Source organism: Galendromus occidentalis, unplaced genomic scaffold (genome assembly GCF_000255335.2).
Source record: "Galendromus occidentalis unplaced genomic scaffold, Mocc_1.1 scf7180000076500, whole genome shotgun sequence".
Classification (NCBI taxonomy): domain Eukaryota; kingdom Metazoa; phylum Arthropoda; class Arachnida; order Mesostigmata; family Phytoseiidae; genus Galendromus; species Galendromus occidentalis.
Genome location: NW_003804489.1, coordinates 673,356 through 695,095, shown reverse-complemented (window position 1 = coordinate 695,095; position 21,740 = coordinate 673,356). Strand labels below are relative to the sequence as shown.

Sequence of the window (21,740 nt, the reverse complement as noted above, 5' to 3'; positions counted from 1 at the left end):
AATCTCACTTCTGTTGCCTTGTGGACTTTCAGAGCGCTTGTCAAGTGTGCCCCACGGCGGCACAAGCACCCAGAGATTCAGGCCAAACTTACGTGGTGAGTCTTTTCTTCGCGGGCTCCACCTTCCGACCGCTCCGGGGGAACTTTCTCCTCCGGATCTCCGGGGGGATACTCGTCGGGGTCTCCGCCAGAGTTTCTCTCCGGATCGGGTTCGATCCGGCGTCCTCTTAGGCGCTCAGTGGTCGACATCATGTGGCATGATTTTTTCATTTACAGAGTCTTCATGAACGACGTCGAGGAGTTCCCGCGGATCCGTGCTGTGCTGGAGCTGGAACCTTTGGTAGTGTCACGAGCTGTGGTTGCCCAGCTCAACCGATTCCGCAGCTACCGCAACAACAACCAACGATGCCTATGGTGAGTCGGCGTGGAAATTCGATGTGCTCTCAGAAAGATTCCCTTCAATGACATGCGCGCTAACAATTCGCTAAAAGACAGTCTCATAGAACCGGTGTCATCGATCTTTGAGCCGATAGACCTTTTCGAGACATGAGCGCGAGTTCCGGTGAGTTCCGCTTCCGGTCGAGAGCTACAATCAAGCTCTCGTGAACTTCCATGTCCCTGTGGGACAGAGCCCAAAGTATTCGCGCTCGAAGGGGTCAGCGGACAAAGTCTCGACCGCGAACGTGCAGCGTGGGTGGAGAGTTTTTCCCGGAAATCTCAACGACGGCCAAAATGGAATTCTCGCAGCTTCGATGTCCCAGTGGAGCGATTCCTCATCTGCGGTCGGATGCTTTTATTCTATTTTAGAGCTTCGGAAGTCGAAGAGAGGAAGAAATCCCGACCGATGTTCGCGTCATCCCCAAGCAGACGTATGGGAAAGCATGATAATGCGGTCGAAGTCCCTCGACCGGCTTGAAACAAAAAAAGCCGAAAGAGGTCGATTAGCAACCAGAGGGGGCGTAAGGCAGACATTAATGATCGATTGGAAAGCGATCCGGTCACCCGCTCAGTCGGGGTCAGGTCGCTGCGTCCGTCTCCCTCCATCTCTTGCCGTGTTCCTCTTTGATATATGGTTCCACTCACGAAATGGATTCCAACTTCACGCTCACGTTCACCTGCACCATACTGAATCGTCGATCCGCCCGCGGTGAAATTGTAGGGGGTACCGCCGCCATCTGGAACAGTATTCTCATAGAGTCTCCGAGTGACTACGCGAGCCGAGGACACATTCGGCGCTTCAACTTGAAATTATCTCGCTGAATATGCACGAGCAGACCGCTCTATCGGTCGGAGTTGAATCCCTCAGCTCAGATTCCGCAATTAAATTCTCGCAGTGCTCGCGATGATCGGGGTGTTTTTTTGAGAGCGAAGTTATATCACAGATTTTTTTGTTCCACAGGAGGTGCGTCTGCGCATGATCGACAGCAAGAGTGGCATGCACAAAACAACTTCGTCATTGGAAAACTCCGTGAGCCACTGTCCACCTCCGACCGGAGGGGGAATGTCGATGAGTAGTTTCGGCGCCTCGTTACCGTTCTCTCATCAACTTCTTCATCCAGAGCCGCCCGGATCTTTGGATACCGCCCTCTGCAAGAATCCAAACAAACTGTTTGGAGTTTCGCCTTCAGACATCGACAGGTACAGCCGGGTCGTGTTCCCCGTCTGTTTTGTGTGCTTCAATCTCATGTACTGGATAATCTATCTGCACATTAGCGATGTACTGCCTCAAGACCTTGTGGCCGATGATTTTTCGAGGCGGTGAAGCCGCCAGCAGTCAAGTGTAATAGTTACTCCATGGAACGATTGTCTGGAGAGATTGCTACACGGATTTCCAAACGAACACATCACTGAGAGTATATTTATTGATGTGTACCTTTTCTGAATTTGCTCTCAACCGGTCGATCGCTATCGATCGGTGAACTTCTGGTTGTATCTTGTAAAATAATCACGCGGACCCATTCTTCGTGCGCCACAAATTCACGCGAGCTCGGCTCTTGAGAGACCTCAATCGACGAATCGCTCCATCAAAAATCCCGAACAATTTCCACGATGAAGAGGAAAACAATCTCCACATTGTATCACATTTCCACGTTTGAGCCAGAGATATAATTGGGACAACGCGAAAACACACGGAAAGATTGCATACGATTTGGGAAAATTGAGAAGGGAGGGGCAGGGATCGCTGTTCTTCCGAGGAGAGAAGTCTGGGTTTCGAAGAATGCTCTCCGGGAAACGCCAAATGGATGCTATGCAATGCAACGCAAAACCTCGATGACGAACAACTAAAGCTGAACCGCATCCGCTTAGAAGTCGACCTCGACCGTTCAGTCTCCGTGAAACGACAGGATTCGACTCCGATTCTCACTGCAACCTTAATGCAACAAAGAAAAACTTGGGGCCGTATGGAAGCAGGATAATCCCTGATTTCAATCACAAAACACTCATCTCTCTTGAAATACTATTCGCACGACTGCATTGGCTGCTGGCTTGATGATGGAATGTTTCGGCAGATCGCTCGAAGAAAAAAGAGTTCTCCTCGTCCCGGGTATGGGACCTAGACTTCCTCAGAGTAGCTTGTGGCGACCTTCCGGGGAATCCCAGGAAGCAGGAAGGCTCAGTTATATCGGTATCGGCGTTTCACTTCCGATCAAATTTCGTAATGTGGAAGTTCCCGAGTCCGATCTGCCCGAAACGTTCACTGCTCTCCGTAATTGTCGTCTCCCGCCTGATCGTCAAGCTCTCCAGAGAATCACGTCCTGAAATATCGGAATCCGAATCTTCAAAACGGAATAAGACTGCTTGTTGATTTCGGGAGTAATGAGACTGCGCTTCCGAGGAACGGTGAGCGCTGACATCGTCTTTCTCGGTAAGGAAAGGAGGAAAACCATGACAGAGGCCGATCCGGATTACAAGACGAAAACCCATGGGACTTGATGTGATCAAAGGGGAAGAAATTTATTTTCGGGTTTTTATTTCCATTGGACGACGGCGAGGATTTATATCGTCAATCACTGCGGTCCCCGGACCGATCGAGACACGGCGGCGGGTCAATCGATCCTTGCCAGGGTGAACGTATTTCACGACTTCACTACACGTTACGAGTCCGCTTCAATGAGGACCGCGTAAAGAGCGCCTTTATTGTACCTGAAACTAAGTTGAATCGGACGAAATGAGGTCGCAGTACTTCTTCTTAGTCGCTGGGATCGCGTCAGTTTTGTGGAGGATGAGCAATTTCTCGAAGAATCAGATCAACGAATCACGCTCCAAAAACATCTGAGAATACCGGCTGATTTCGAGGCGGTTTCCCGAATAGCTCAAGCACATGGAAACGCCCGGGAACCTTTTCACACCGTAATCGTACCATGAGCGAGGTCGAATGAAACTCATGGGCGGAAGCAAGCTTCAAAGCAGAGGGGGTAACGTCTACTCGACTTGTCGATGGCGGAGCACGGAACTCACCGAGCAGGGGGTTCTGGTGCCATCGAAGCGAAACTCACATCCAGCTCCAGTGGAACAGAGGGAAACGGACCAGGATACTCACTCGATACCGTGAGAACGGACACGAATCATTGATACCATCGACTTGCTGATATCATGCCGTTGACAATTTCTACAACCACAGAACATGTTGACGATTTCAACAACTTAGCAAAATGAGGCAGTCGTTGGCTTTTGGAGAGAATCGCCGACGACTCTATTTCTACACTAGTTCAACAGGTAGGTCGAATGCCCTTTAGTTAGTCCACGATGGTCCCTAAGCGCTTGTGCAGAGCCGATCATCCTCCCGCGAGCAGGGCATGGTGGCCACGAAGATGATAATTATTCTGATTACCTGCAGAGTCTGTCACTTATGTAAGCGCCAGTTGTCTGTGTTGAAAAAAATAGCTCACAATTGCTTCATCAGGCGTTTTATGCGCAGCTCGGGTTGATCTTCACTCGACCAGATCGGTTTCTCCGTGTAAGTGATGGTCGTGTCGATTATTCATCTCGATAGTCGTAATCTGTGTGATGATCATCAACATAATCTATTGAAGCTCATGGGTATACTTTGGAGACTTATCATGAATCAATACGTGTCATGATTTTATTGTTATAAGTTCTACGTGAGAATAGCCACAGGAAAAAGCGATTCTCGAAAGCATTGACGCCGCTTTCTTCGCGAACACTTATCGGCTATTGTTGAAGTGATTCTCGCGTGCCGTCGTTTAGACTTGAGGATTCCACTGTTAGTTGGAAATGCTTGACATCAGATTAAGTTTGTGAAATCCAGGAGCACACAATCTATGATATGATCAATAGGAGCGTGCTTGACTACCTGCATAAGTCATGAATGAGTGGTGGGTGCAGAGGAATGAAAACAGCATCGTTTAGCTGAGCGGAAAGGCTCAGCGATGTCTTTGCCCGATCGCCAGTGTTGTCTAGATAGAGAGAGCGGTCATGAACAATAACCAGAACGAATACAAAGCTGAGCAGACTCCGAAAGGACACAACTTCATACTATAACAGTTAGATGACAACCATCTGTTTCTGTTCGCTGTTCACTGTTTTGATTGTCATCGAGAAAAGTTAATCATCCTCATTATTATGTGAAACTGTTCGAATGCAGAGCCAGGATACACGAGAATGTTCAAGGGGCACCAGCAGTCCAGCGTGGACCTACGGAGCGTCAGGATCTCGAGACTCGATGGACCTTCGAGACCTTGATGGTCCCTACCAATCAGAGGCTCGCTGACCGACTGCAAAGATTTATCGGAGCCATGTCTAGAAATTATTCGAGATCCTCCCGAGGAAGCTCGCGGAACTGCTGCTGTCTGGAGTGTTTGAATGGATTACATCCGACTAATCTGTTTCTCTGTCGTCTCCCGTCCCTCCTCTGTATCCCCGCCGAGGTGGAGCTTGAGCCCGACACATCGATTCGAAACTTATAATTGACCTAGGCTCTGAAGAGTGAAGCCGTTGAAGCGGCTGGCTGGACGAGGAAGCGGGCAGTCCCCTCAGCCTCATCGATCTAGCGCTCGACTGCGGTAACATGATATACATATGTGCCGTGGGAAGCAGCGAGAAATTTTGATAAAGACAATCCTGGTTCTTCAGTATCTTCTAAGTTGGGGGGGGGGGGTTGGGCCTTGAAGATATTTCAGCTACGATCAGTAATCTCTCGGGGTGGGGATGCGATCGGCTCCTCGATGCAAAAAATTCCCGAATATCATAACCACGAACGGACAGAGCAGCAGATTAGAACGATTATCGCGATCTCATTAGCGAGAGTGATGACCATCCTCATCATTGAAATTATTATGATTATTATTGCGATTGTCTCCCCCTCATTAATGACCATTGTAATCAAGCGTCGACAAATATAATTATATTCGAATATTGCTGATCGGAATTTTGATGAAGCAAGGAGCATTGATATCACGATCTGAGACTTTTCCAAGGAATAGCAAGAGAGCCATTCTCCATACGCGTATATGGATGGACACACTGTTGGTCAAACGAATAAAACTTCTTAGACAATGTCATCGAGCTATCCTCTTTAATTTAGAACACCGGAAACCAATCGTGGCCATGCGGATTCTATGAGGAGTACCAGAGAGAATATCCGCCGGATGAGCGGGCTGTGGAAGTGTACTAATCGGTGAGCACAGGTCGAGTACTGTTCAGGATTTCCCGCGCTCAACCAGCGAGCCCTCAACTTAATTTGGAAATGTTCCAGGCTTCCTCGGTGGATTTCAGATCGAGGGGCATGAAGAGTGCTCGTGGAGAAAAGTCACTCGATCGCGGAATTTTTTTTCGGTTTCATAGCCAGGCACATGCGCTCTCACATAGGCAGGGCTCCAACTCCTTCAAAAAGGTTACTCCAGTCTGTCCAACAACCGGGGAGAGAAGTCCTACCTTAATCTGAGAAGACGCGGAAAGTCGATGAAGTCGCAGTGACGCAGCGGTGAGACGAAATAGTAGTTTGGGAATCGACAAGGAAGGAAACAAGAATAGGAGGCGGCGAGGCTACCGGCACAAACAGTGTTCCTTTCTTTCTTTGTTTCAAGCAACTCCCTCGATGCTACCAATAAGTTAAAGTCGGAGGTTGAGCGTATGTGCCCCTTTGTGCGTGAGGCGGCTTCGAACCCAACGGCCTCGTGAGACGTGTGCCTTTTCCGATTCACCTGCTCACTCGCTTGTTTGCAAACGACGAGCGACCGAGGAAGTCGGGCGAGCGTCCGGACGACCGGAGGAACCGGGCGCCTGGATCCGAGAAGAAACATGGATCTTGAAAAATCTTCCCATTGCTACCGCAACCTCCCCGACCGATTCCGCCGTTCCTCCGCGCACCCCAGACCTTACGCATTGCGACGATACGTCCGCAACGCTGAGGCTTGCCCCAAGCTATACGTCCTGCCGTGGATGGGTCAGCCGTCCGCGGCACCGGTGACTTGACGACTTGTGCCTTTGAGCGGAGCTTCGCAGCGACTCTGATTTCAGATACATGCTCGTTACTGTAACGAAGTTGATTCACGGTGCGAGAATGTCCATCGCCGCCTCGCGTGACATTACCTCTCCGAGCAAGATACTCGTTTGATCTCGGGAGAATCCAGAGGAACAAAGCTCCCGTTTGCGCAGATGAATGTTCTCGAAATTCCCCCGTGCCTACTCATTCGGAGCCCCGATGAAGTGCCTGCTGTAAGCCATGAAGGTCTACGATGATGCGATTCGATTTCCGGCTCACCGGCATTAGTTCGTGAAACAATAGGGGTGTGTTATGCGAGGAATCAGGGGGCATTCCGCATGGAGCCGGATTCGAACACGAAACGGTGAATGTACTTCCAGAACGATAGCGTTGCGTAACTTCGACATAGCAGCCCGGACGGGTGCTTTGTGTTCAATGTTCAATGGACGTCGGCGTCGTGGTAGACTTGTGCCGTCTGTCAACCCACTCATAATCATCACCTGCGAAGCTTGAAGCTACGATGGCGACACGGGGGGAGAGTTGCGGTCGTCGCGTCTCCGAATTAGGCCCTCTCGAGGACGTGTGGTGTTGAAGCGCCGACTCCTGGGCCTGAATCCCCTCCACAAGGGGCCTTTCCCCGTCCGTGACCTTGAACGTAGAGCCTTATTAGTTAATTGAAGTAGCACAGTGCTACAGCGAGCTCCGCTGACATCAGACTGAAGACAATGAGGGCGGAGGTGAGGGTTACACGGAATTGTGTGTTGTACAGTGATGAAACTCAGCGAGCTTCATGAGCGATACCAGGGCGTGGAAGTCCGCGCCGAAGAGAAGTGCGGGACGGATCGTAACAGCTGCCTGCACGTGAGGGGATTTAAAGCCGTATGCTTGAAGTCCAAATCGTTCCATGAAATTATCTTCATAACTTCGGAGCCGAACCTCGTCTCCTCATCTGGTCCGGCACCTCAAGAGTTGCTGGCTCGTTCGGAATGCCGGGGTCCAGACTCCTCTGAATTTTCCGAGTCAGAAAATCGGCGTCGGCGTCACTCTACCGTGCGACTGGTAATGTCCACGAATTCGTCAGGTACGAGGACATCCTTTGTTTCAGTTACGGCGAGTTTGATGCTATTTTCCGTGTTCCGACCGCTGGGCAGTCATAGAGAGTTCGTAGCGGCAGCGAGCTTCGATGCGTGTCGAATTAAGTGTGTCTCATCAACTCTGTAATGTCGTCATCCCGCCCTCGGAGAGCTTTGTGTACTCCATAGCTGTCGTCCCCGTTTTCGGCGCATTGCCCCCGTGCCCATCCGCCCATCCACCCGTTAATTCATCTGGAGGTGACCTCTATCATACCGCACGATACGCGTCCGTATACACGCCGGAGAACTTAAATCCCAACTCCCATCCAGGAATTCGAGCACCGGCGACGAGCGTGGCCCCGGGAATCCTTCGCGGTCCCATGACTCTGCGGGCGCGGTATCGTTCCCTTAAACGAATCGCGCCTGGAAGCTGTTCGAACTAGCCGAAATAATTGCCACTCCCTTGGGGATTGCGCAGGGATTTTCAATTTAGGTGCCTGAGTTTGGGTAAATAGACATCTCCCCGCCAGGCCTGAAGATCGATAACTTCGCGCTCGGAGAGAAGTAACCCGATTACTCCGGATAGGTCTCTGTCACGTCCCGTAAACGAACAGCCTCCACTCACTGACAGGGGCGTACGGACGGGAATCGGGGCAAGAGCAGAGAACCCGTGAAAAATCAGATCCTTCCGGCCGTAGTCACCGTGGAAAAGTCACCCCGACGGACCTCGTGACGTTCCAGCTCATGCCGCGAGATGCTGCGGAATGCGGCGCGCTTGTATTGTTTGCATAGGGCTCGAAGAGATAAACCAGGACGTATGATATTTATAGAATAAGCCGCAGAGCGTTCCGAGCCAAACCAGCAAGCGGATTCAGACCCTAATCACAACGATGCGAGTTCTAGTTTAGATCTTCGGGGGATAATGTAGGGACGTGAGCTCCGTCCGATCTCTTCAAAGAATCAGTGATTAAACAGGCGGGATTTTTTGCCTGCTGCCGCGAAGCATGACTCGCGCACTTTTCATGAGCTCCGGTGATATTTAATCATCGAGATAAATCAGGGCGCAAGACGATTTTTGGGGTGAATTCTGTGGAGTTTGAATGCAGGGATCAGAGACCGCTGTCGGTAGCAGAAGCCACGGTGAGATCAGTGTTCGTTCAACGACTCTCGGGTCGCTTCGGGTTTCCCTCGACGATCATCCGAAAACTCGTGAATCCGTCGTACATCCGAGCGACTGACTCAACTAGTGAGCGAGTTGGTGGACGGATCCGACAGAAAAGCCGAGACTGGACAGCGAGGAAAACTGATAGAGGGAATAGTAGGGTAATGGGCGAGATCAGCTTAATCCCCGGGGGAGCGAAGCTTCCGCGCGGTAGATTCACTCGCTGGATTAAGCAGTCGACGGCGGGTCAGCCGAAACAGCTTAGGAAAAGAAAAGTGTGCTCCGATAACGAGTCTCACCGAGCTCCGAAGCAGGTCCTCCAGGTATCGTATTGATCATGACCAGTCACCAACTACTGACAGGCCAAACATGTGAGCGCTCCGTGAGGACCCGAGACCGCAATCGCCTAGAGCCTAATGCGACCGTGAGCTCGACGCCGTGCTTATCCGGGCGCAGGGCAAGAACTCTATGAGGAATGGTCATTTGTTCCGAAAACATACAATTTCACGTAGCGCATCCCTCTTCGTATATTTGTGCCGCGAGCTAGCTGCATGGCTGACGCGTGCGTTGCGTGACTTTTCTCAATGCCCGCCATTCTTGATGAATGGATGCGAGCCACGCGCCGACAGCACCGCGGATGCGCTTCGGCTTACTCATCAGATAGCTAACTCCAATATAATATGTGGGAACGCGATCGTATCGACGAATCAGTCCATGCATACTCCGGCAGGCCACTGAAGGCCGGGGAATCGTGTTCGTTGGATTCCTGGAGGGGAATAAAAGATTTTCGAGGGCCTAACGGGAAGGATGTGAGGCGTCGAGCCGACCGTTCGCGACCGACGCGACGCTTACTGGTGGTCCGTCAGCGTCGCGCGTCGATATTGACGCATTCTTCCTCGGAGTGCACTTCCGGTGAGGTGATCGAAGACAGTGTGTTCTAAGGGAGCGATTTGAGTGGTGGCCGCGGGACACATCGCAGTCTGCCTGTCCTGATCCTCTGGACCGCATCATTCGAGCTCCTTTACAGGAGGGAGGAAACGTCGCGCTGTGGGCTCGATTGATAACGTTCCAGCGGGTCGAGGCCGGCCGAAGTCATTGAAGCGTGTCGCGAGAGCGTATTAAACATCAGAGCTTCTCTGTTCACACCGGTATCTTCCTCGGAAATACAGATATATCATTCGACTAGAGCATCAAGAGTACATCGGAGCGTTCGCGAGCGAGGTCAAGTCCTCATTCGGGCATAACGCAACGGAAGAGGCGTTTTGAGCCAGAGGCGAGCTGTCACGAATCGTCGCCTCGAGAGGGACACCGGTCGCAGTCTCAAGAGAAGTGAGCACAGCTTTCTGAGCCAGGTCAGTCGACTTCTTGATAGGCGGTCATTGCGCTCTGCTCGGCTAGACACGGAGTTTTCGTTCCGACAATCCCTCCCGAGATCATGGTTCCCAGATCAGTGTTGTCGATCGGCCATAAGGTTCTTCCTCCGGAGACTCAAGCTCAATCAACTCCAACCAACGACGCTCACGTCTCTCACGGAAACTCCGGCACCAGAGCCCCAGGGGCGGGGGACCGAGCTGTAGAATTCCCGGTGGTTCTGCGGCGCGCCGATGGGACTAGCAGAGCTTGGGGTAACGAGTGGCGCTCGAGGGAGAGGCGCTGAGGTCACGCCACCGAGACAGAATCAAAGAAAATCATTCCGGATCATCTCATAGACTGTGATCTCTCCGGCGACGCATTCCAAGCGGGGACTGCGCCTCAGAAATGGGGATCCGTTTTCCGTCATCTGCATCTCGTGACCTGGCTCTTGCCTGTCGCGCTCGTCTTGGCGCAGTGCATTCGCGCTACCTATATAGGCTCAAGCTGTCCGATTTTCTCGTGGCTCGTCAATCAAGGCAGATTGGCGGAACAGGGAAACTGATGACGTGACCAACTTGAGAAGCACTTACTGGCGAACAAACTTCTCCATGGAAAATCGAGGATCGAAGCAAGTCTTCATCACAAGAAATTATCTCCCGACGGATCAGTCAGGATGTGGCTGTGGATTTGTGGAATCTATGCATGGTAGGGGAAAAAGCTCGGGATCGGATGAGTATGCTTTTGCGATTTCGCATGCCTGGCCTGCTGCATGGAGATACTGTGATGCCGCTTCTGAAATCCCCGCAGCGGCCAAGTCTGAGCCGGCTCCTCTTTAAGCGAAACCCCCATGATCTCAATTGGCGCAATCCCTCGCTACACGATCGGAGATGCCCTCGGGCGGTCTACACATTGCCCCACTGAGGTAGCTAGCTCCCAAAATAATTCCATCCCTCTCCTTATTGTAATCCTAGCCGTCTCCTACGTAGAACAAGGCAAGTTTAAAAGACAGGCAGAGATCATCATCAGCTTGACTGACTGACTGAGAGCCCAGGCAGCCCGTCTTTACGTCGACATAGTTTATAGCGACCCTGGACAGTGCTGAAAACTGCCCATCATCACTGAGGGAGGCACTACCGTCACTGGTAACCGGGAAGAATCCGTTCAATCGATGGCCACGAATCAGAGTCAGTTTTTGTGGGCAGCAGACTGTTGACGGACCTTCGTTCGTTCCTTGTTCCGTCGATCCCTGGAACCCACACACCCGCTGCTGAGCACGGTTCTTTCAAAGAATTCTGGTTTCTACTCAAATTAGCTCTATCCCGCCGCGATACTATCTTGGAAAAGATTTGGGGAGCTCACGGATCCTGTTTGGTCAGTAGCATGATTTCCCGCGAGAGCTTTCCAAACTCGGAATGAGCTGAATGACACCGACGTTTCTAGCATCACAAAGAATCGTCAAGTTTCACGGAAGGAGCTGCATAGTGGTGGTGGTGTTTCACAGAAGATCGGGGAAATTTCGCTGGAATTAACCTCTCACGAACTCCTATCCCACTTTTCTCCACCGAGTGCGAATCGTCTCTTATCTGTCAGAGTGCACGGTCGTGCACCGTGCCTCGACACAATCGAGGACGACGCAGAATACTGCCAAACAGCTGCCAGGGTAAGAGCAATCTCATTACGGTGGTCGACCACCACTGACTCAGCCAACCCGTCATCGATCTGCCCACCGATAATCGATCCGAACCAGCAAGTACCCGAAGGACGAGCCAATTCGCCAGAATCACCAGCCACAGGGCCCCAGTGTCGCTCTCGAAGATCCACATCCCGTGTCAGGTCGCGGAGTTGGTTCACATCTGAGTTCAGCGGCCGCGGCGCTTAATCGCCTCCGTATCTGTCTGTTGAGTTTAGCCGCGAGTCGTCGACATCGTCGCTTGCTCTTGACGCCCCAGAAAGCCTTTAGGAGAGGCAAACTTTAGGTTCGTTACTGTTCGCCACCCCGATTGGAAGTATCGTCGAAGTCGCTGTCCTGTCATTTTCTCCTTCGTGCCTGTGGCCGCCGTGCGTTGTGAGTGTTGGTGTGTGTTTGTCGGTGAATGTCAGACGGTGACGGTTGTGTATGAATCATCGTTTTCGTTCGAAGTCTGAACGTTATCCATTACGTGGGAAATTCGGCTCCGGTAGCTCAGCTCGGATTGAGCTTCAACGAGGTCCTTTCGTTACAGTGCTCGCTGTATAGTCCGCTGGGATGGTCGTCAAACTTCCATGGCCGTGGACTCCGTGACCAATCGCCAGGCGAGAGATCTCCTCACTGACAACATCGCCCTCAAGTCCAGGTAGGTGGAATATGGAAGCTCAGCGTGAGATCCCTCTGGATGCGTAAGCACCGACGAGTGAGAGGATCAATAGTACTCTCGTCAGCCACACAAGTCCAAGCACAAGGCGAGAAGACGCAGGGAGTGATGTAAGGGTGTCGCTGTGGGCGACCTTCGCCTCCAAGGAACAATACTCTTCAAATCTCGTCCGGTCTCCCGTGAACAGCGATTCTTCCGTCTCGATTCTTCTCGCTGTTCGAAAGAACGCTCGCCGGAGCCGACGGCTCGAAATTCTCCGAATACATGGTTCCGATTCATTCACTCCCACCGCTCGTCGGGGGCAGTCGTCCAAGGATTTTTGCGTAGTTGTTGGTGTCGTTTCTGCGCCGACGGCCGACTGGGAGAGATTCTGTGTTTGCAACAACTGTGCTGGGTCGACCAGAACACGGCCACTGCCGCCGGCCTGGTTGAATAAATTTTTTGAGCGGTGATCATGCGAAGCTTGAAACGATGGTTTGCGTGAAAACGTAGTGAGTTTTCTCTCGGAGGCAAGGAGCGGCGTCAGTTCCGATCCTCCTCGCGGATTCGGGGATCGACAGTAAGTCCGCTCTGTCATTTTTCTTGTTTCGGTCTTTATGGAGCGCGTTTTTCTAGCGTGGACTTGGCTCGTTGTCGATAGACCCCTCAAGCTCATACATTTCGTGCGAGAAGAGAGGTTGATCCGAATAGGACTCCTCAATATCGGTGAGGGAGGAACGATGTACTCGCTATTGGAGTTGAACTAGTCCAGATCCCGGAACTGTGAACGTCCCCCTATCAAGCATGACGAATTGTGCGATTGCACTCAATGGAAAACGAAATTAGCGATCGCGTATCTTTTGTCACACTAAGGCACGCCGTTACATTTCCTCTCTTCTCGTTTCTGGCCATGGATCGGCTTTCAGTCAGTGAAGGCTAAGCGCCATCTCGGAAGAGTCGCTTCCGCCTTATCGAACCTTGTGTCTAGCTTGATTGTTGACAATCGCTCGACTGATTGAATTCTCTTAGTTCGTTCCTCCGGACTCTGCTCTGATGAATCGCGGAATTTTCCGCTCCGGGATGGGAAACTCAGTGACCGGCTCAGGTCCGACTGAGGCTTGCGAGAATTCCCCGATTTCATCATCTTCCCTTTGATATGGTGCTTTTTCCCTGGCTAGCCAGTTCGCGTGCTGCGTTTTCGGGGAGGATAGATATTCTCCCACGATCTTCAGGTACGGAGCAGACGGTCGCTCTGCGGGATCAGTTCGCATTGAGCCAGCTTGCGAGAAGCATCCATTGATTGCTTCCGTGCCAGAAATCTCGCAGGATCCAGTGGAATAATTGCAGAAGCATTGAATTTCGTGCCATCCTCCCCGGATTCATCATTCACCGCAGTGATTATCCCGATTAATCGTCTCGCCACATTATTCCAGGCAAGGAGCCCGTTTGCGACATTCCAACGACGTGGAGGTTACGGTAGAGCCTGCTAGAAATCGGAAGTCCAAGGGTCGGGATTCAATCAGTCGCGACTCTGGTGACGACTTCGAAGATTCCGAGGCAGCGTCGCTCCTCGATTCTGGCTCAGCGTGTTCTCGCCGCCGGAAGAACAAAAGGTTCGCATACAACAAAAGGTCGCAGAATATCTCACTCAGACTAAAGCAACGCTGCTGTAGCAACCCATCCAGGTTAGTCTGGTTTGGGTTTTCCTGCTCCTTTGCCTTCCCTCTCGATTTCCGAGTTTTGCGCTGGTTTGGTGGGCTTCTGCCTAATCTGGGTTCCGTTGCCCAGAACCCCGAACAAACCTCTGATCTATGCGTCGGAGTTTCTTCTGGTTGCACTCCGACGCAACCCTCTCTTGGAATCGGAGCGGTTCCCGTTAGGCTCGATAGCACTCTTGAGTCAGAAAGCATATTTTTTCGAGCGAGCCGGCTTTTCTCCACATGATTTTTCCGAAAGTGAGACATTCCGCACCAGCAAATGCCTAGTGCTCGCTGAGGAAGGAAAGTCTCTATGCTTGCGCTCGCACCTTGATCCTAACAAATGTTGCTGACCTTTGCCGGCGCGCTCTGAATGAGCCGAGCGAGCGAAAGGTCATCCAGAGCTCCTGTACTCCCTGAGACGTTTCTGCAGTCAAAGAACTCCCCAGAGCTGGAAGAATCGATTCCGTAGATAAACTCCGCTCCGAGAGTCAACAGTCGACTCCCTTTCATTTCCGAAATAACTCCTGATCTTACGTCCGGAGGGTCGAGTCGGAGGAATTTCATGGAATGCTTCTCGAGATTAATGTCAGATTCTTTTTCCAGCTGGCTCTGTTGTCTGTTCTGTTTTTGCTGTACGAACATGCGAGGCTCGCCACTGTCCTGGTGCTTCTCGTGTTTCCGGAAGACGGAACCACAGTCGCGTCAGGTGTTCCTTAGTCGCGAGAGTACCGATCAGAAATTCCCCGCCAACAAAGTTCGAAATCAGAAGTACAACATCTTGACGTTTGTACCGTTAGTTCTGTACCACCAGTTCAAGTTTTTCCTCAATCTCTACTTCCTCGCTGTCTGTCTCACCCAATTGATTCCTGATCTCCGAATCGGCTACGCCTACACCTACTACGGTCCGCTGGTGTTCGTGCTGTGCGTAACGTTGATTCGAGAAGCCGTCGACGACTATCGACGATATCGACGCGACATAGAAATCAATTCCCGCAAATACAAAAAACTCACCACCGATGGAGTCATCGAGGTGCACTCAGCACACATCAAAGGTATTCCCGCCGCGGCCTCAGTGGGACTTCGCATCACCTGATAATGGAGCTCATCCGCCCCCTGTCGGATGAGAAACTAATGGTGAGACTCTTCCAGTATCGGACCTCATCATCGTGGAGAAAAATCAAACAGTTCCCGCGGATATGGTTTTCCTACGGACGACAGAACGCAACGGAACCTGTTTCATTCGAACCGATCAGCTAGACGGTGAAACTGATTGGAAACTGCGACTCGCTGTCGGAACAACCCAAAACCTCCAGCACATGGAGGTAGGTGATGTGAATACGTTACACGGAACTCGGAGCAGAGTGTTCGACGAACGAAGTCCGTCGTCAGCAGAAGTTATGCCTGGAAAGTCGGGAGACCCAGTCATATATTCCGCAGATTGCTCACGATATCCTTCCCCGTAGCAACTCGTGCAACTGGATGCCTCGATCTACGCTGAGGCCCCGAAGCGGGCCATCGATCACTTTGAAGGCACTTTCAAGCGACACGACCACGAGAATCATGAGGAACCCCTCGCTGTGGAAAACACGCTCTGGGCCAACACCGTCGTGGCTTCAGGAACAGCTGTCGGGTGAGTGCTCGCGGTATAAGTCCATCTGACAATTCACGCTTCTGTCTGGATAGTGGATCAATGTTCGCGGGCTCAGGTTCCCCTCTAGTTCTCCTCGTTCTCGGGAACTTCAACTTCGACCGTCTACCATGTCTGTTTCTCCCTCTCTTCCCATAGATGCGTCATCTACACCGGAATTGAGACCAGATCTATGATGAACAACAACGAGTCCCGAAGCAAGATCGGTTTGTTGGATGAAGAAATAAATTCGTTGACGAAAGTTTGTGTCGCCGCCGTCATCGTTCTGGCGCTGGTCATGGTCATCTTGAAGGGATTCGACGGTCCGTGGTGGAACTACCTGATCCGATACATTCTCCTGTTCTCGTACATCGTCCCAATCTCACTGCGGGTTAACCTGGATATCGGAAAGGTGTGCTATTCGTATATGATCCAGGCTGACGGGCGGATACCCAATACCGTAGTGAGGTCAACGACGATCCCTGAAGAGCTCGGGAGAATCAATTACTTGCTATCGGACAAGACTGGAACCCTCACGAAAAACGAGATGATCTTCAAACGGCTCCACGTCGGTGATCAAGGTTACGGCGCCGAAGGCTTCGAGGAAATCCGCACGATCCTAGCCCACTGGTACGACCCGGCAGGCAACCGCGAGCTGCTCACCATGCAACCATCCACCTCGAGGGTGACGAAGAAGAGCAAAGCGGTCAAAGTTCACGACGCCGTGTGGGCTCTAGCCCTGTGTCACAACGTTACGCCCGTGTATGACAATGCCAGTGGTCAATCATCAGACACTGTGATGATGGATCGCCATTCGAAAGGTCAAATGGCAGGTATGGAGGATCATTTGGACACCTCGTCGTCGTCGTCTTCGACTCCACTTCGGTGTCCTGTGTCGAATTTCGGCAGCGTCGAGCCTTGCGACAAACAGGCGGTCGTGTACCAAGCCTCATCGCCGGACGAAGTCGCTCTTGTCGAGTGGACCGAATGCGTTGGGCTCACCTTGGTTTCGAGAGATATCACTCAGATGAAATTGAAGACACCCCACGGGAACAAACTCACGTACACTATTCTCGAAACTTTCCCATTCACATCGGAACGCAAGAGAATGGGAATTATCGTCCGGGAAGAAAATAGCGGAGAAATCACGTTCCTCATGAAGGGTGAGTTTCGCTTCTTGGGCGGGACGAGAGTCTCCATTCGTTTATTTTGACCGTGATATCTATCGGGAGTCTCCTACGCGGAAAAATTGACTGAGAAAAAAAAAATTGATCCCGCAGGTGCCGACATGATCATGTCGCAAATCGTGCAGTACAACGATTGGTTGGAAGAAGAATGCGACAACCTCGCTCGCGAAGGTCTGCGGACTTTGGTCGTCGCGAAGAAGAGTTTGACCGAGGAAATGTACGCCGAATTCCAGACCAGGCTACACAAAGCGAAAGTGGCGATGCAGGATCGCCAAGAGCGGGTTAACGAAGTTCTGATGAGCCTCGAGAAAGACCTCGAGCTCGTCTGCTTAACAGGTACGGACGTATAAGCATTACGTCACGTGATTGATAAGAGCTCTGTCCGTTCCTCGGATCGACGTGTCTCCTACCGGAAGCCCAATACGGAAAATTATTCTCATCTTCCACAGGCGTCGAGGATCAGCTTCAGAAAGACGTGAAACCGACGCTGGAGCTCCTTTCGAACGCTGGCATCAAGGTTTGGATGTTGACGGGTGACAAACTCGAGACGGCAACCTCGATTGCGAAATCATCCCGCCTGGTGTCGAAGATGAAGGATGTGCACGTTTTCGATACAGTAACCGATCGAGTCAGTGCCCACGAAGAAATGAACGCATTCCGCAAGAAGAACGATGCAGCTCTAGTCATCAGCGGCGACTCTCTCGAGAACTGTCTCAAACACTATGCCAAAGAGTTCATGGAACTCGCTTGCCAGTGTCCCGCGGTCGTTTGCTGCCGCTGTTCCCCCACCCAGAAGGCGCAGGTGGTCGAGTTGATAAAACGGCATACCCAGAAACGTACAGCAGCTATAGGTGAGACCTCGATGATGGGATTGTGCATTGAGGTGGGCACCCGGTGTCTCAATTCGAACCCCAGCGTTCTCCGAAATTCCAAATCATTTCTTCGCATTCACAGGAGACGGAGGCAACGACGTCAGCATGATCCAAGCAGCTGACGCAGGAATCGGTATCGTGGGTAAAGAAGGACGTCAGGCGTCTCTGGCGGCTGATTTTTCGATCACGCAATTCTCACACGTTAGCCGACTACTTCTCGTCCACGGAAGATACAGTTACAAGCGATCCGCAGCCCTATCTCAGTTCATCATCCACCGAGGACTCATCATCTCGGTGATGCAGGCTGTCTTCAGTTCGGTATTCTACTTCGCATCGGTGGCCTTATACCAAGGATTCCTGATGGTCGGCTACGCCACGGTGTACACCATGTTCCCTGTGTTCTCCCTGGTGCTCGACAAAGACGTCACGCCGGAGACGGCTCTGACGTACCCCGAGCTATATAAAGAAATGGGCAAAGGGCGCTCCTTGTCTTATAAAACGTTCTTCATCTGGGTGCTGGTCAGCATCTATCAGGGTGAGTGATGCATTCCTTGTCGCGATCCGGATATTCGGCATCGATCGCGAGGATCCTCCTTGACAAGTGTTCCCGCATTGCAGGCGCCATCATCATGTACGGTGCTCTCGTGTTCTTTGAAGACGAGTTCATACACATCGTGGCGATATCCTTCACGGCTCTGATCCTCACTGAGCTGCTCATGGTAGCTTTGACAATCCGAACGTGGCATTGGTTCATGTTGGCAGCCGAACTGCTATCGTTAGGGATCTACGTCGCGTCACTCTTCATTCTGAAAGAGTCCTTTGGTGAGTCAACGGGATGGGGGTAGACTTCGAGATCATTTCATTTTCCTTGACATGATAGAGGGGCTTCCGATTTTCTTGTTGATGCAATTACACGAGTCGCTAGCATGTAGTTTTCCGGAAGAGCGTGGCACTCGTTTCGTTTGTAAGGCTGTACGTTTCCACGATGACTGCGAATCGGGCTTGGCTGTCTCCCTCTTGAGTTTTTGGGCCGTTTCAATCTCGTAAAACGGGCCCGTTTGCGTCTATAGCCGAACGAAAATGAAAATTCTGACAGTTCCAACATCGGCTTGCACCGCATTATGGCTTGTCGAAGAAGATCGCCCCCGATAAGTGAGCTCCACACGCTTGGCCGATGATCGCGACAGACAAACGTTTCCTGTTCCTTCATTGGTTGTTTTTCGATTCGGTTTCCACGTTTTTTTCTTTCATCACGCTCGAGGTGAGTACCTCCTCTTTGTCGAAACAACACTTCGTACTTCACAGCTCAATTCAGTTATTTGTTGTGGGACTGATTCAAGCGCAAGTCTCCTGAGCTCGAGGGATGGAATTATCTCAATCAGAATGCTATACATACATATGTATATCTCGGGACGATTCTCCGCGTATTTGACGCACAGTAGCAGTCAATCGATGGCTTCGGATCATTGCCGCCCCAGAGACTCAGCTTGAATTGGTATCCAGACATCAAATTCTCAATTCCCTCTGATCAATAGAAATGAGGGGACGCTTTCGATGTAAAGTGAATCTATGTTTCTGAAAATCTTGGCTGTCTTCACATTTTCCACTCTCTTCTGCATCACTTGCGATTGGAGTAATTAAAAAGATCGAATGCTCCCCCAATCAAGATCATCTCTTCCGTGGTTGAGACTCGGATTTAGTCTTCTCTCAGCTGCGGACCTGCCTCTGGTTTCCTTATGTTTAATTCGATCTAAATTTTCAGATAAGAACTTCATTCAGAGCCGCGATTTCTTATTCAAGGTCGTATGTGTGACCTTGTTGTCTTGTGTACCGCTCGTGTTGCTGAAGTATATGCATCGGAAAGTAGCCCCGCCCAGCTACTCTAAATTATCATAAATATCGGACTCTGATCTCAACTGTATCGCCGCTGCAACGCCGCGACGTGTGCTCCCCACAGTGTCTGGCGTATCTCCCAGCTCGTCATGTGGTGACTAGGTGGACCAGCGAGTTCTCACCTGGGGTTTCCCCGGGCAGCTTAGTGTCCACAGATCAACAGAATGTTTGGGAGAGTAATCACGGTTTGACTCTGTTTTGGCGAATCGTGCCACGACACACCCACGTTCCGGACGATGCAGGAAAAATATTTATTGTTATCAAAACAGTTGTATATGCTGGTGATGATGAGTCTAATAAAGTAAGAAAGCGATCGTTGTCCCTAGAGTCGATTTTCCGACGAAATCGTGCGGCGTTTACTTGCTTACTCGCCGGCATGCGGACGGGAGCACCGTAGTATCGATCGAGTATCGGATAGTCATCGTTGCGCACGTTACCGCATGATAACACTATGCTCGTTGTTCATCGCTCGGAGCTGCTCGATAAATGATCATCTCTTTCTTACAGACGTAAACTTCATCCAGAGTCCTCAGTTCCTCTACAAGGTGATCCTGGTCACCCTTGTTTCGTGTCTACCATTGTATGTCCTGAAATATCTGCATCGGAAAGTCGCACCGACATCGCTGACTAAATTGCAGCAGTAGACTCCGGGTTTTAATGGGAGTTTTCGAAAGTAATGAAGGTATGAAAGTAATGAGAGTATTGAGAATAAAATTCATTGTGATATCTGTTTAAAGACGTAAAACTTCTTCTTCCATCTGATATCATATACCAAGTCATATCCTTGCCGGAGCAGGGTAATACTAGACATATGTAGGTACTTATAAAAATACAGATTCTCTCAACATTGATTGCCAAACCCTTCCGCGGCGGAGGTGAGCTGTGAACATCCCTCAAGAGCTGTGAAGCAACCTCCTGGCTCAATCTCGAAAAAATTCATGCATCACGGAAGAATGCACACATCTGCAATCAATGGAAAAGTGTCCGACAGGGACCAACTCTTGTATTCGGACGCCAACTCCCGCGTAGGCATGAATTGAAAAATCGTAGTAGAAAATCATATTTGTGGACTCCGATAGAGAATGACAGCCTGGGATCAGGTAAGGTATGCCACCGAGCCCAGATTAATCAGAAGAGACCAGGTCTGATAAATATCCACGATTTCCCTCCGGATCTGCGGATACAGGTGCTCACTAGTCGCGAAGAGAAAATGCTATATTTTCACCTGACGGGCGCTCCTAGTCAATGATGGCATCGATTTAGAGTCCGATGGCCTCTGATTATTCGTCACGTCCATGGAGTCATCCATTCACTTTGTCTTCCAATACCATGGGGACCTTCTTGATCTCTGTCGAATTCCCGCGGGATTGATCTCGAGTACGGTGGAAGTGACTTCGAGCGCGCAGCGCTCGATTCGAAGTCGCAAGGCCTCCGAGCAAAACTTTCTAACCGCTGATGTCGCTTGACTATTCTGGTCTGGAGGTCATCGGAGAGCGGTCTATCGATACGAGATACGAGCAAGAAATCCATGTGATTCCTTTGTCCAAGTCTTCAGGTCCAACCACCGTTCCTCACTCATGATTTTTCGGAGTGCGATATTTTTCCGGAGGATGTTTGACTCCATAGTCCTGACAGGCGAGGATCCGTCAAGCGTTCAAGATTGCCGCGCTGTCGCTCTCTTTCTCCCTCTCGGCCTCAGAGGGAAACGTAAACATTGGGGCCCGATGACGGAGTGCATCACGATTTCGCTCTTGTATGGGCAAGCTCCCCGTGTGTAGCCAGGGGAACAATTCAAGAGCTGAGGAATCTCAGAAGGGAGGAGCGTCAAATGAAGAACCAGCGCGAGGATCAGGCCGGGCAAAGGAGATGAATAAGGTTTTGAAACACTCTCTCTGTCGTCTGCGGCCGCCGCTGTTTCGCTGCCTCTCGGATAAAATGGCGGCCGCCTGGGAAACATCAAAATAGGAAAACTTCGGATCGTGCCCGAGATGTAAAATTCGCCCTTTATCCGATGACTTCGATGTGTTAAGTGAGTGAAAAACATCGGATTGGAAGGTAAGCCACCGAAGATCGCCGTGGTCGTGGACGCGACCCTGTTC

General features: G+C 51.0%; 2 protein-coding genes across 2 annotated transcripts in view; both read left to right on the top strand.

Annotated features, from left to right (window-relative positions):
- The window catches only part of LOC100902255 (gamma-aminobutyric acid receptor subunit beta), a 28,532-nt gene extending 26,771 nt beyond the window's left edge, over positions 1 to 1,761 (top strand). The window contains 4 exon segments of the mRNA XM_029113269.1: positions 33 to 95; positions 276 to 413; positions 1,399 to 1,477; positions 1,559 to 1,761. Of these exon segments, the coding sequence (XP_028969102.1) occupies positions 33 to 95; positions 276 to 413; positions 1,399 to 1,477; positions 1,559 to 1,761 (483 nt within the window).
- Positions 1,762 to 12,060: 10,299 nt separating this feature from the next.
- Positions 12,061 to 20,379, top strand: LOC100897378 (probable phospholipid-transporting ATPase IIA). The gene is made up of 12 exons (XM_018642067.1): positions 12,061 to 12,146; positions 12,255 to 12,365; positions 13,796 to 14,047; positions 14,666 to 15,114; positions 15,212 to 15,384; positions 15,526 to 15,692; positions 15,849 to 16,852; positions 16,970 to 17,212; positions 17,326 to 17,727; positions 17,831 to 18,283; positions 18,367 to 18,570; positions 20,149 to 20,379. The coding sequence occupies exons 2-12, from the start codon at positions 12,295 to 12,297 to the stop codon at positions 20,283 to 20,285; spliced, it is 3,555 nt and encodes a 1,184-aa protein (XP_018497583.1). The 5' UTR covers positions 12,061 to 12,146; positions 12,255 to 12,294; the 3' UTR covers positions 20,286 to 20,379.
- The last annotated feature ends 1,361 nt before the right edge of the window (positions 20,380 to 21,740 follow it).